Source organism: Helobdella robusta, assembly GCF_000326865.2.
Source record: "Helobdella robusta unplaced genomic scaffold HELROscaffold_95, whole genome shotgun sequence".
NCBI lineage: Eukaryota > Metazoa > Annelida > Clitellata > Rhynchobdellida > Glossiphoniidae > Helobdella > Helobdella robusta.
This window is the reverse complement of record NW_008705542.1, coordinates 336,116-351,819: the sequence shown is the minus strand read 5'-3', so window position 1 is coordinate 351,819 and position 15,704 is coordinate 336,116. Positions and strand designations below refer to the sequence as shown.

Below are 15,704 nucleotides of genomic sequence, written 5' to 3'. Positions count from 1 at the left end.
GTAGTGATGGCGAAGATGGTAAGGATGATGTTGTTGTCAAAAATGATTCACAACAACAACAACAACAACCTGAAGCAACAACAACAACTCCACAACCACAGCAACAACCACAGCAACAACCACAACAACCTCCACAACAACAGAAAGAAAAATTTTCAGCCAATGAGCATCTGTCTCACATCGACGACACCACCTTCGATGGCTCTCACATTGGATTTGATTTTCATAGGTTCGTAAATGATACTTTTGAAGTGGTGGTTGTAGTAGCTGCATCAACTACTACTACTACTACTACTACTACTACTATTACTACTACTACTACTACTACTACCACTGCTAATATGGTGGCAGCAGTAGCAGTAGAAGTAGTAATAGTAGTAGCATTCCTATTTACAGAACATAAATTAATTGTAGTAATAGTAGTTGTAATAGTAATAGTAGCAGCAGTAGTAGTAGCAGCAGCAGTAGTAGTAGCAGCAGTAGTAGTAGTAGTAGCAGCAGTAGTAGTAGCAGCAGTAGTACTAATTGCCTTCCTATTAAATGAAAATGAAGTAATGTTTCCTATCTTCTAAAAATAGCAGGCGTCCGGAAGAGATAGCCCTACAGCAGCAGCAGGAGCAGCAGCAGCAGCAGCTCCATCACAACCACAGCCCATCGACCATTAGTGGCAATTCAAAAGAGGACGACATGAAAAATAAAGAGATTTTTCTTAAAGGTTTCTTAGTTGAATTATAATTGTTTAGCCATTATCAGTGAGCATGTTGGTCTGGTGCTGCTGGGTTTGAATGCAAAGAGAACCCACATATGAGTGATGTATGTTATTTGTAACGTTTGTTATGCTACATAGTGAGCGCTATATAAATTAGGAATCCTTGGGTTCTCATTGGGCTTTCCTTGCGTTTGAACACATCCACTTCAACATCAGTGCCAGGCGCCTTAACCATTACACCACAGCGTCGTCCATTAATACTATTATTGCTATCACTCTTAATTTTGTAGTTGATGTTTCTGATAAGAAGAGAATGAAGACAGACTTCTCAAAAGTTTACACGGAAAATATATTCATACCAATGTCTAGAGCTATGAATGAGTTCCTACTAGAATCCAGGTGTGTGTGTGTGTGTTTATGTGGTATGTATGCATGTATTTATAGATTATGAGTATGTATGTATATGTGAATGTGTGTATGTATGTATGCTTATCTGTGTATGTATGTATGTATATATGTTTATATGTATGTATGTATGTTAATTATTGTTATTATTCTTTGTAGTTGTAGTAAATTATTCGTAACTATGATGAATTATATTCTGCCCCAGTGAACTCGATTCTCTGCCCAAGTACACAAGGAGGAGTCCGTACCCCGAAAGGGACAACATCACCGTGTTTAAGAGGGTTGACCTTGAGAAGAGGTCATCTGATTCATTGGTTGCTGATTGGTTGATTGATTGGCTGGTTGGTTGGTTGGTTTGTTTGTTAATTTTATAGGTTAGTATATTTTTTGGCTGGCTGGCTGGCTGGCCGTATGTATGAATAATTGAACGAATGAATGAACGAATGAATGAATGAATGAATGAATGAATGAATGAATGAATGAATGAATGAATGAATGGACGAAAAAGATTTCTTCTACCGTTTAGAGCAATCGACAAGTGGGGGAGTTTAGAGAACCTCACACTACAGAAGGATTTCTTGAAGAAGAGACAAGATAGAGCCAGAAGGCGTTTGTATCTCTTCCGTCAATCATTCATTCATTCATTCAGTCAATCATTCATTCATTCATTCAGTCAATCATTCATTCATTCATTCATTCAGTCAATCATTCATTCATTCATTCAATCATTCAGTCAATCATTCATTCATTCAATCAATCATTCAGTCAATCATTCATTCATTCAATCAATCATTCATTCAATCATTTATTCTATCATTCATTTATTCAATCATTCATTTATTCAATCATTCAATAAATCAATCAATCATTCAATCATTCATTCAATCACTCATTCAGGAGCGTTTTCCCTATCACAAGAACTCTACTCATACAGACGCGACCATTACTTGAAAAACCCGCCGACAACAGCTTTCGAGAAACCGTACATCTTTAAACCTCTTCACCAAACATCATCATCATCATCCGAGGTTACAACGATGACGATGATGACGATGATGATGATGATGACGGGGTCGATGATTATTATGATTATTATTGCCGACAGCAAGAGTCAGAATTTCTGAAAGTTCCTTCGTCAAAAGTTGTTCTCACTGCGGTCGGATGGTTTGTTGTTGTTGTTCTGTCTTTGTTTGTTTGTTTGTTCTTTGTTTGTTTGTTCTTTTTTCGTTTGTTTTTTGTTTGTTTGTTTGTTGTTTGTTTGCTTGTTTGTTCTTTCTTTGTTTGTTTGTTCTTTGTATGTTTGTTTTTTGTTGGTGACATTCTCACCATCATCGTCAACATCACCATCATTACAATCACCATCATTATCGTCACCAATATCACCATAGCCATCACCACCATCATCATCATCCGCATCCTCATCATCATCGTCATCACCATCATCCTCCTTGAGACTGCTGTATCTTTCTTTTAATATTACTGATTCTTGTCTATCTTGGTTTTCTTCTTATCTCTGTAATCGTTTTTCTTCTGTTGTTCTCAATAATTCTACTTCTAACTCCTCTACTCTTACTTTCGGGGTACCTCAGGGTTCTATCCTTGGCCCTCTTCTATTTATACTCTATACTTCTGAACTACCTCGTATTATTAATAACTTTTCTTTCTCTAGTCAACTATATGCTGATGATTCTTATATTTATACTTCTTTTCCTCCATCTAATCTCAATAGTGTTCTTCATAATTTATCTCTATGTCTTTCTTCGATTATCGCTTGGTCTGATTCTATGTGTCTTAAACTTAATCCTTCTAAGTTTGAATTAATTTGTTTTAATAAATCTAAACACTTAATTACTATTCCTCCTATTATCTTACCTGATTCTAAAACTCTTGATGTCTCTCATAAGTTTCGTAGTCTAGGTTTTATCTTTGATTCTACTATGTCTCTCTCTTCTCTTGCACTGGCTACCTATAAAATATAGAATAATTTTTAAAATTTGCACGTTCATGTATAAGTCTCAATCTAAATTATTTCCTAAGTACTTATCAGATATATTAATTGAACCTAAACGCCCCGGTTTACGATCGTCTTCTTCTTCTCGCTTTTTCTTAACTCGTGTTAAACACTCTTTTGCCAAATCTGCTTTTGCTTTTTCTGGTCCTTTTCTCTGGAACTCTCTACCTACTTCTCTAACTATTTCTCCATCACTTGCGAAGTTCAGAGCGGATCTCAAGACCCATCTGTTTTCAAAATTCATTGAGGAGCGCTGTTGAACATCGCGGAAATAGCGCTTTATAAGCTAATTGATTGATTGATTGATTGATTGATCCTCATTATCATCAACATCATCATCAACATCATCGTCATCATCATCAACATCATCATCATCGTCATCAACACCATCACCACCACCACCAGCAACGCGCTAAACTGCTTGATGAAGTTGGTTGCATGGATGCACACAGGTTCTCACAGCATGTTTGCAGAGCTCGTCCACTCAATGGCTGACACAATCAACCAGGTAATAAATAAATAATATTAATAGTGCTGGTGTAATGGTTAAAGCGCCTGGCGCTGCTCTCGTGGTAACCGTGTTCAAATGCAAAAAGATCCCAATCTGTTATGTGTAATCTGTGTGTTTGTGTGTGTGTGGTGTGTGTGTGTGTGTTGATTCACGCGTATTCATTGTTACTGTTTCATTTTTCTTGTTTTTGTTGTCGTTGTTGTTTTGTTTTTAAATCTTTCTAGATCATTCTGGCCGTTGGCATTCGGCAGTCTCTCAAAGAACCGGATGTCAATCATCCGTTAGTTGTTGTGACGTCATTCTAATCGATTGGCTAATTGGTTGACTGATTGGTCGGTCGGATGGTTGATTGGTTGGTTTGGCTGGTTGAACGACTGGTTTGTCTGGTTGATCATCATCATCACCACTAATATGATAATCATCATCACCGCCACAACCATCATCATCATCATCATCACCGCCACCACCATCATCATCATCATCGATATCATTATCATGACTAGTTACGGATGGGCCAAATTTCGAAACGTATCCTCGTTGATCAGTGGGGTGGGTATCTTTTGCGTGGGGGCCGGCCTGTCCTTCTACCACGGCATCACAGGGCTCATTGACCCCGCTGAGCCCTCCTCTCTTTATTGGGTTGATTGATTGATTGATTGATTGATTGATTGATTGATTGATTGGTTGGTTGGTTGGTTGGCTGGCTGGCTGGTTGGCTGGCTGGTTGGCTGGTTGGTTGGTTGGTTGGTTGGTTGATTGATTATTTTCACTAACTGTTTGAACCGACCAACCAATCAACCAACCAACCGACCAACCGACTAATCACAATTGAACATTTGAACAGGCCCTTCGAACTCTGGGCGGCTCATTTTTACTGGAGGGAGGTGGTAAAAATTATTATAATTTATTATTATTATCAGAGGCGCCAACTTTATCAAATTATTGGGGGGCAAAATAATTTAAGAATACGTTTGCAAACTTTTCTATAATAATTTAGTTTGCGTACCATTCTTCAATAAATTTACAATTATACAAGGAACATTGTGTGAAATTATTAATTTAAAAATTTATCATCAAAACCGCAATTCGACAAAACGGCATAAAGATTGCAAAATTTTAAAATTTAATAAAACTACAAGAAATCTGAAAATTTGGAATCCTATAAACGCATATTGTTTATAAATCCAAAAAGCAAAATGTTACTTCTTTCTATTAATTTTATTCACAATAGTATTTGTAAAAATTGAGTGTTTTTCTAAGAATCATACTTAAACATATTTACATATAAAAAGTACTTTTTCTCTGATCATTTCTTTGAATAAATTCGTTAATAATTGAATCCAAGTCCATTTCGTTTGCCACATCTTTGTGAAAATGAAGAAGAGATACAGAATTGAGTCGTTTTTGTCCCATTGTCGATTTTAGATATGTTTTTAACCTTCTCAGCCCAGAGAATGATCGTTCAGCGGTGGCGGAAGTCGTAGGAATGGTCACAAAAATGTTTAAAAACTTGACTAATTCCGAAAGAAGTTCAATTAGATGTGACTGCTTTTTCAAATAATTGATGATATCGTTTATACTTTCAAGGGATTGATCTGCTTCTTTTAAAATTTGCAGCAGCATCTCTCGTTGCACAATCAAGTGGTCTGGATCTATGTCCTCTTCATAAAATTTGAGAATCTTAGATTTGTTTGTATCGTCACCTAGCAAAAACTGCTCGATTTCCAAAATGAATTTGAATGATTTGATCTCAAATCTCGTATCCAGTGCTTTTAAAATCGCATCAATAATCTCCACATATTGCGATTGATATATCTCCTTAAGAGAAAGATTATTTTGTGGTTCTGGCAAATCATTAGTTTCGAATCGTTTTGGAATTTTTCGTTTTCTCTGCTGTCTAAGTTCCCCTTGTTCTACCTCGGCAGGTTTATCAGAAATTACTTTCTGCCAAAATTCAGAAAAATATTTTTGGCAAAAACTGAGACTGGCTTTTAATGTTGCAATCATCCGATGCGCTTCTTCAAATTGCAAGGATTTTTTTTGTAACGTTGTGTTAACCGTATCTATGTATCCAAATAATTTTGTTAACATTATCAAAGTAAAATAAAAATCGAACTTTTCCATCAGCCGTAAAAATCCGGAAGCTTTGCACCAGAATCTGATGAATCATTTTCAGCCGTATCGGTAAAGAAATCTATTAATTTTGAGTAGTTTGATAAAAGAAACGACAGAGAGACATATTTGACTGTCCATCGGGTTGGACAAAGAGGTCGGAGGCCTGTACAAACATCAGATTTTAAATTGTGAAATATAGTCAATCGTTTAGGCGAGTCCCTTATAAAGTTGATGATGTCTTTAACCATATTTAATGCATCCCTGCAAATAGGAAAATTTTTGATTGCGTCCTGAGCTACCAAATTTAATGAATGAGCCAAACAATAAATAAATAATGCTTTGTCCTCAAGAATTCTAGCTTGAACACCACGTTTGTCTTCAGCCATGTTTCTAGCACCGTCATAACACTGTCCTCTACAGTTAGACAGTGGTAAATTAAATCTGAGAAGAACATCTTTGATCACCGAATACAAAGCAGCTGAGGTTGTAGATTCCACTCCGTAAAACCCGACAAACATCTCTTCTGCTTCTAATGGATTCTTTGTAAATTTTAGACAAAAAGCAAATTGCTCCTTGCGAGATATATCTGCCGTCTCATCACATATAATAGCATAAAAACCCGCTATTTTAACTAATGAAATTATTTACCTAAGAAGAGTATGGCTCAAAAGATCAAGAATTTCGTTTTGTATACCATGGCTACACCAAGTATATGATTCAGATTTTAGCCACAATTGCAGTTCCTCAGAATCTTCACCTCTTAACTTAAGTAAATTTACAAAATTACTTGCGTCATCATCGTGACCACGTATTGCAAGACCTTGTGACGCTAAGAACAACAGAGAAGAAAAAATCTTTTTCAGGCACTTTCGATTATTCAATAACTCTTTTTTTCTGCTCAGAAATCAGTAATTATAATAAAAAGTGTTTACATTTTAGGATAACCTGTCATGTCAAATACAAATTAAACTATATAATCACCTGTGCAACAACGTTAACTGATAACTTCATGGTATGAGATTTAAATACGGCTTCATTGTGGCATTGTGATCTTTCGTGCAATTTAAATTTTTCCAACCCCTTCTTCCAATTATTAAAACCCGTTTAAATGAAAGCGGTTTCTTTTTTAGAAGAAAACGGCAGACCCATTGTGAAAAATATTTCTCGACACGTGGAACAAAGAACAATATCTTTTGCTGAATCATACAGAATCCAGGGAAAGTTATTGGTCCAAGTTGGAACAAAACGACGTTTTGTAATTGTAGTCGTAAATCTACCAGAGGTAACAGTAGTGGATGTGCCTTCTACTATTAAATCTGTATCCGCTACTGTGGTGTTTTCTTGGATAATTGAGTCTTCTGAAACCGTTCCAGTCCCGGATGTTTTGGCTGGCAGTTTTATCAAAAACTTATCCATTTTTATTTTTTCAAACTTGTTCTAATAAAATAAAATTTAGGAAATAAATTCAATCAAATTCATTCAACTTAATTTAATGCAGTTTATATTTATATAAAGCTTTTTAATTAAATTTTATTAAAAACACTTACTTTTACCGGTTAACAAATAAAAGCGTACGAAACAACGTGATGACAATTTTAAATTTAAATCGATTTTAACATTTTGTTGCTATGGAACACGACGAAACGCTGCAAAAAATTGTTTAAAAGTTGGCTATTGATTGAACGCTTTACTTATTTAAGACTAACGCTCAAAAAAAGTTTACTGTAAATAAACACGAATTTTGATTAAAAATAAAAATGAAACGTTTTTGAAAACTGAATTTTCAAGTCAAAATTATTGGGGGGGGGCAAAACGATACTTTGCCCCACTGAAAAAATATTGAGGGGGCAAAAAGTGCTTTGCCCCCCCCCCCCCCCTAAGTTGGCACCTATGATTTATTAATAATTTATTATAATTCATTATAATAATAATTTATTAATAATTTATTATCATTATTTATTATTATTATTATTGTAATTATTATTCCCGGACGATTAGGGACCTTGGTGGTTGCCCTGAGAGAGTTGAAACATGGCAGCGAGAAGGCTAAAGTGCCGCTACCTGAATACAGTCTGTCGTTTCGTGCCATTTGTTTTAGTAAAAATTATTATTAAACGAAGCCGTTGTTGTTGTTGTTTGTTGTTGTTGTTGATTCGTCTTAAGTTTAATCATCAAGAGAGAGAAAGAGAGAGAGGGAGAGAGATATTTATTCATAATAATTATCATAATTTGTTTTAAAATTTATCCTGGCAAGTAACGAGAAGTATCGACCCAACTACGAATGTCGTGCTACTTGAGGATTCAGCTGCAGTACTTGGCATCATCATCGCTGGTGGGTAGGGTCTTCTCTCTGATTGGTTGATTGGGTTTCTATCTTTTTTCTGATTGGCTGATTGAGTTTCGAGCTGTTTTGATTGGTTGATTGGGTTTCTATCTTTTTTCTGATTGGTTGGTTAGATATGAATTTGTTTCTGTGGTTATTTGAATCTTTTCATTGGTTGGGTTTGGAATTTTTGAATTGGTTGATAGGGTGAAGTTTTGTCTGATTGGATTAAATAAAGAAAGATGATTGGTCGTCTATTAATAGATTTTTTTTTCGTTTACAATGATTCACAAAGACAATTGGTCATCTTTCATTTTTATTTATATTTTTCTTCATTCATTCGTCTAGAAATGTTAATTCCTTCACTCACTCACTCACTCACTCACTCACTCACTCACTCACTCACTCACTCACTCACTCACTCACTCACTCACTCACTCATTCAGGCACGTGCATCAGCATAACTCAGATCACAGGACACTATTTAGCAGACGCCATTGGCTCTCTCCTCATTGGCACGCTGCTTGGGGGCGTGGCTTCCTTCATTATCTACACCAATACCGCAGCTCTCGTTGGAAAGTGGGTAAAGTTTAAATTTTTGGCTGGCTCTGATTGGTTGAAATTTGAAATTGTTTCCCGTATTGTGAATTATGATTGGCAGGTCGATTCCAGCTGAGAGGAGGCAGGCATTGGTGAAAGAGTTAGAAAGTGATCGAATGATTAGGTCGGTGGGTTTTCTTCGTTCTCTCATTCATTCTTCCATTTATGTTTTCATTCATTCGTTTTCCATCTGTTCATTCATTCGTTTTCCATCTGTTCATTCATTCGTTCATTCATCTGTTCGTTATTTTATTCATTTCGTCAATAAACTTTCAGTTATTCACTCTTTATTGTTCATTCAATCGATCATTCTCTCAATTACGTCTTCACTCGTCCATTAAATATTCGCTTACCAATTAATTAATTAATTCATTCATTCATTCATTCATCCATCCATTCATTCATCCATTTATTCATTCATTCATTCATTTATTCATTCATTCACACACACAAACATTCAATCCACCAACCAACCAACCAACTGCAGAACTTTGATTGACGTGAAGGCAACAGAGGCAGGCGGGAAGTTTGTGAGGTTCAAGGCCGAGGTAGATTTCGATGGGAAGGAGGTCACCAGGTACTACCTTGAGGATATCGACATGGAGAAGTTACTGCAGGTCTGTCTAGGCGTCTGTCTGTCTGTCTGGGTGTCTGTATGTCTGGGTGGCTGTCTGTCCGAGTGTTTGTCTGTATGACATGACTGTTGGTGTGTCTGGGGGTCTTCTATGTCTAGATGTCTTTGTGTTTTTATGATTGTTTGTATGTTTGTACTTGTAATCAGTCAATCAACTAATCAGCCGGCTACTTATTCAATCAATCAATCAGTCAACCAGTAACAAACTAACTAATCAATCAACCAACCAATAAACCAACCAATCAATCAACCAATTGCCAACCAACCAATCAATCAACCAATTATCAACCAATTAATCAACCAATCAGTCAATCAGCCAACCAATCAATCAACCAACCAACCAACCAATCAGGACATAAAAGCCATCCAATCAGTTGAAGACGCCGAGACCTTCATGTTGAGGCACGGTGAGAACATCGTCGATACGCTGGGCGGGGCTGTCGATCGCATTGAGAAGAATTTGAAAGTTAATTTCTCCATTATTTAATTATTTATATATTTGTTTATTTTATAATTATTTATAATTATTAATGTCGATGTCATTATTATTTTTATTGTCGTGATATTGTACATCTCACTGTGATTGTAGTTATTGTTATTGTTATTATTTATTATTATTATTATTTTTTATTATTATTTTTTATTATTATTTTTTATTATTATCAGTATTATTTATCATTATTATTTATATTTATTATTATCATTTATGTTTAATATTATTTATTATTATTATTATTTTGAGTTATATTAAATTGGAGAATAATATTTTCAAATGTCAATAGAAAAAACACCCGGAGATAAGACACGTTGATTTGGAACAGTTGTGAGGAGTCTGGACATTTTCATTCATTCGTTCATTCATTCATTCATTCATTCATTCATTCATTCATTCATTCATTCATCCATCCGTCTGTCCTTAATTTTTTTCGATGTGAAAAACACGCTACACGCTGTACTTTTTTTTAGTTTTCGTTCGTTCTTTGTTTCGTTCTTTCATTTCTTCTATAATTCATTCGTTCATTCATTCATTTTTCATTCTTTCATTCAAGTATTTATTAAAACGTTTGCGTGTTCGTTAGTTTATCCATACTTTTGTTCTGTCGTTCTTTCATTCATTAATTCATTCATTCACCCGTCCGCTCATTCATTCATTCATCTATCCGTTCATTCATTTATTCCTTCATTCTTTTCTCATTCGTTCGTTCAACACGTTCACTTGTTTGGTTAAAAAATTTGGTTCACCTGCACACAGTATTTCTGATAAGTTGTTTTTTTTTCGTTCACTCGTTCATTCATTAATTTTTATTCATTCAATCATTCACTCATTCATCCGATAAAATGTTTTTTTAATTCATTCTTCCATTGTCGTTCACTCCTTTCTTTCTTTCCATACGCACTCACAAATTTAACTAACTATGCTCTGTACACTGTTTATTTTGAATGGCTATAATTTTAATTATAATGGTTGATTGATTGATTGGTTGGTTGATTGATTGACTGATTGATTTGGTTGACTGATTGATTGATTGAGTGAGTGAATAAGTGATTGATTGAGTGAGTGAGTGATTGGTTGGTTGGTTGAATGGTTGATTGATTGATTGATTTTTGTTTTGTTTTGTTTAAATGCTGTAGTTTGTATATTTAGCTTTTTTCATAACTCCATACAATATTTCTGCTTTGAACCTATATTAACACTACTTACTGCTACTACTTTTACTGGGACAGCTACTAATTATATATATATATATATATTTTTACAATATTCTATAAATTCTACCGAATGTTTGGCGTTAATATGTTTGTAGTTCGTTTTTTCGATTTTTCTCACTAAAGTTTTTTGGTGAACGTTTAGTTTATTAAAATTCAAAATAAACTTATTTTTTGAATTCATGCTTCAAATAAGGCCATATTTCGATTCCGAATGAATCATCGTCAGTGCTTTCGGTATGTTCAATGGAACCATATCTGAGTGGTAAACGTGAACATAGCGAAAGCACAACTGAAGTCCCTTCTTCAAATTTGCACTACTGAAGCACCATTCCACAGCCCCACAGGCAAACTTTACAAGCAAATCGATGGTGTCGCTATGGGTTCCCCCCTTGGCGTCCTATTTGCCAGTTTTTACCTAGGACAGCTGGAGAATGAAACATTCAAAAACAATGCAAGTTTAAAACCAAATATCTATGCCAGATACGTGGATGATATCTTTGTCTCCTATAACGATCCTGAACAAATCACCCAACTTCTTGGTACCTTAAACAAATCAAAACTTGGATTTACCATTGAAAGTGAAAAGGAACAACGTTTACCTTTCCTCGATGTGTTGGTCACCCGTGGCGAAGAACGATTCAAAACCGCGGTCTATGTCAAAGAAACGAATACAGGAATTTGTTTGAATGGACAAAGTGAATGCACTGAACAATTTAAAGGCAGCACAATAAAATCATTTGTGAACCGGGCATTCACACACTCTTCCGATATTGAAAATCGCGACGCTGAATTAAAGAGAGTCACTAACCTGCTTGTAAACAATGGATATAAGACTTACTCTATTGAAAAGATTGTTAAAAACCAATTACTACACAGCAATAACCTTCCTAGTACCAACAATAAAGAAGTAATAAAAACTAGCATCGTAAATAGTGACAAAGAAGAATATGATGCTATCGATGAAGAAAAGGAGACCAAAGAAGATGTCCAGCCAATTAAGAAACCTGACACCTAATTCGCATCAAAGTTCAATTTCACAACACCAAAGTTAATTTTTACAACGTCAAAGTTAATCTTGACAAAGTCAATATTTTCCTATATATACAGCAAGGAGCACTGACGATGATTCATTCGGAATCGAAATATGGCCTTATTTGCAGCATGAATTCGAAAAATAAGTTTATTTTGAATTTTAATAAACTAAACGTTCACCGAAAAAACTTTAGTGAGAAAAATCGAAAAAACGAACTACAAACATATGAACGCCAAACATTCGGTAGAATTTATAGAATATTGTAAAAATTATGGTCTATTACCAACATATATATATATATATATATATATATATATATATATATATATATATATATATATATATAATATGGTGTCATCATTCATAAGCTGAGATGTTTAATGTTTGGAATGTTATTGTAGCGAATTTTTGGGGCATTTTCAGTCATCATGAATATAATAACAGTGATAATAATAAATAATTATAATTGTTGTTGTTGTTATTATTATTAACTGAAAGTGTTAAAGAGGAAAGTGTACTGCAGGGTTAAAGTGAAGGATAGGAGGAGTAGTACAGAGCTGATGTCAATGATGGGACTGAATGAGGACATTGTGACATTGATAAGGAGATTGAGATTGCGGTGGTATGGACATGTGTTGAGAAGGGATGAAAGGGTCGGGATTAGGCGAGCGTTGGAGTTCGAGGTTGAAGGAGTGGTAGGAAGGGGTCGTCCGCGATTGGGATGGAGAGAGCAGGTGGAGAAGGACAGCGGGGTTGCGTGATACTGAGGCGAGTGACAGATGTGGATGGTGTCGAGGGGTATTTCGGTTTCATCATAGGTAGCCAAACGGCAACCCCCGATCTCGGGGAAAATGCCGTCTAAACGTGTGTTGTTGTTGTTGTTATTATTATTAACTATAATTATTATTACCATTATTGTTGTCAAATGAATATAATTAAAATTAAATATAAAGTATTTGTCGATAAAAATATATATATCACAGACACTGTTACAAACGTTTTAATTGTTATAATAATAATAATTGTCATAATTTATGATAATTTGCTATAAATAGAAGCATTCGTACTAATTATCTCTATAAATTACTCTTTGGGATTTGGCGAAGTTGATGAAAAGCTGCTCTAAAGTCGTCTGCCCGACAGAGTAATCTTCAATTTGGAATGGTTCCCGCGCCTTTTCTAAAACTTCAAAAACTCGCGCCCATGTTAAGTTCGGTTTGTCGATTTGGTAGTGCAGTAAGGATTCGTGTCGGTCTTTCAGGATGTTTTCCGGAAAAACCTGTTTTTTGGAGGATGAGTTAGTTTTACGTTTTTGGTTTTTTTTTATAGGATGTAGATGAATTTGAGTAAATTGGATTTTTAAAGTTTATTTTTAAGAGTTTAAATGTGTGCGTAAATGTCAGTAAACAGAAATAGTTGCCTAATTTTCGATAAACAAAACTTACAGATGAACCATCCACGTTGAAATGAACTTTTTACAAGAATATTTCAAAAATATTCATTAAAGAGTTTATAGTTTTAAATATTTGGAAATGATTGAAAGTTACTACAAAACGGCCACCTTGTCAATAAATAGCATAAGACATCTGGTATAGTACTCCAATACTTCTTGCTTTTTGTTTGGTTTCAGTTTTATAACCACCGTATAACCACCACCAAATTTCGATTTCAAGTGCTGACCACTGCCCAGACATTTGAACCGACCATTCACCATTATTGCGATTCTGGTGCATAGGGCTTCGCATTCTTCCATGCTAAAAATGTTTTTAATAATTTAAAACTAAAATTATCGTTTAATACGCTTTCGGTATCGTCTTAAATTGTACAGAATCATCAAACATTCGTATCGTATCGTTATAATTGTACACATTTACCAATCGTCCGTCTCAATCTCACATCGCTATAAATTGTGGGTATAGAATCATCAAAAATTCATTTCGTATCGTTATAAATTGTATATAATTGTCGGTTATTCGTCCGTCTCGTTATAAACCTACAAACGCAGAAACCTGTGGGACGTGAGGACAATAGTGGTCCCGTGCTGCCTGACAGCCGCCAGAACATTCCACAACTTTTTTCTGGCTACGGGGTCCATTCCAGTTGTCGGCTCGTCAAGGAATACGATTGGCGGGTTTCCGATCAGGGCTATCCCTACTCCTAATTTTCTTTTGTTACCCCCGCTGTGAGTGGTGTGGTTAGGAGACAGTTGAGAAATTTCGTTTCGCATCGATTAAACGAGCGAGAATTATTTAGTTTACGTCTCGTTTGTCATTGTGAAATTTTGCAGAGGTAATTTATAAGTAGTTGATCGTTACGAAATTGAACCGAAACATCAACGAGATATAGGTGAATTGATTGAAGTAGGACAAACCTCAAAGTTCCAGCCTGTTTACTCGCGTGTTTCCTCAACACCAGCGTATCAATAAGGTCATCGACAATGGCTTTCAACTCTTGACCTCTGATGCCTCTTAACTTCCCAAACAATTCCAATGTCTCCGAGACCGTCATCTGGTCTATGAGGGCGTCGAACTGAGGGCAGTAACCTATTAACGATTGTGCCTCTTTCGGGTGCTGTCTGATGTTCAACCCCTTAAAAATAAAAGTAATAAGTATGATGATAATAATAAGAGTAATAATTATAGTTGGTTAATAGTAACAACGACAACAACAACAACAACACAAATAAAAATGAACAAAAACAACCTTGATGTATATATCTCCACTACTGCATTGCAGACCGCCGGTCATCATCTTGAAGGTCGTCGTCTTTCCAGCCCCATTTACCCCCAGCAGACCAAAACATTCGCCCTGTGGTAGGGAATATAAAACGAAAAAAGATGTATTGTAGAGTGTTTTTTTGAGGTACATTCGTGGTAAAAAACCAAAAATACCAATAATTTTACTACAATAAACTGTATTATAATTATTATATAATTTAGAATAATAATAAACAAGACTAGGTGTCTTTATCTATCAGGGCAATAATTATATATATATATTATAATAATATATTATAATATTGATAATAAAAGCAATTAAAAGTGAAGCAACATTTTATTTAGTAAAGTTCCAAATTCGAAAGGAAGGAGAAAAATGTCACTCACTCTTTCTATGGCAATGCTCAAGCCATCGACAGCTAAAAACCGTCCATACCACTTGGTAACATCTCGCAGGACGATGGCGTAGGGCTCTGGACTGAGCAAGTCTCTTGACATCATACCCAGCGTTTTATTTCTTTCATAGATGACGTCATAATCGTCTTGCTCTTCTATATACTCTGCTGCCGTGTATAACTTTTGGCTACTACTGCTACTATTGTTGTTAGTGTTAATGGTGTTGTTAGGCTTAATGATGGTGCTACTGCTGTTGTTGCTGCTCCTACTTCTGTCGCTGTTGTTTGGAATTTGCTCTTTAGTGGGTTTTTGTAGGGTTGAATCGTTTGAGGAGAGGCCGATGGTCAGCATGCTGGCCGACCCTGCCTGTGTGTGAAGTTTATTTACTGATTTGTGGGGGTTTAGGATTTAAGGAAACATTATTTGGTGAAGTGTTTCGAGTGTTTTTGGTGCTATTGCGTTTCAGAAATTGAACTATACAGATGCGTTTGATTGGATTGATTGGATAAGAGTAAAGACAAGAAATGAGTTAGGCTACGA

The 15,704-nt window shown here is 35.4% G+C and overlaps 2 protein-coding genes across 2 annotated transcripts in view; one reads left to right on the top strand and one right to left on the bottom strand.

Moving 5' to 3' along the window:
• Positions 1-1,022: 1,022 nt before the first annotated feature.
• On the top strand, positions 1,023-10,135 carry HELRODRAFT_116663 (hypothetical protein; the record flags this gene model as incomplete). Its single annotated transcript, XM_009033641.1, has 15 exons — positions 1,023-1,108; positions 1,320-1,412; positions 1,641-1,786; positions 2,242-2,302; positions 3,531-3,633; positions 3,861-3,916; positions 4,140-4,275; positions 4,481-4,520; positions 7,750-7,821; positions 8,006-8,083; positions 8,521-8,653; positions 8,736-8,798; positions 9,162-9,291; positions 9,661-9,774; positions 10,091-10,135. The coding sequence occupies 15 exons, from the start codon at positions 1,023-1,025 to the stop codon at positions 10,133-10,135; spliced, it is 1,356 nt and encodes a 451-aa protein (XP_009031889.1).
• A 588-nt stretch (positions 10,136-10,723) lies between these two features.
• The window catches only part of HELRODRAFT_194721 (hypothetical protein), a gene marked incomplete at its 5' end in the record, with an annotated part of 13,067 nt that continues 8,086 nt past the window's right edge, over positions 10,724-15,704 (bottom strand). Inside the window, 9 exons of the mRNA XM_009033640.1 lie at positions 10,724-10,772; positions 10,793-11,059; positions 12,425-12,542; positions 12,946-13,330; positions 13,613-13,805; positions 14,061-14,231; positions 14,423-14,640; positions 14,755-14,859; positions 15,156-15,530. Of these exons, the coding sequence (XP_009031888.1) occupies positions 13,118-13,330; positions 13,613-13,805; positions 14,061-14,231; positions 14,423-14,640; positions 14,755-14,859; positions 15,156-15,530 (1,275 nt within the window). The 3' untranslated portion in view covers positions 10,724-10,772; positions 10,793-11,059; positions 12,425-12,542; positions 12,946-13,117. The remainder of the gene's footprint in view (positions 10,773-10,792; positions 11,060-12,424; positions 12,543-12,945; positions 13,331-13,612; positions 13,806-14,060; positions 14,232-14,422; positions 14,641-14,754; positions 14,860-15,155; positions 15,531-15,704) is intronic.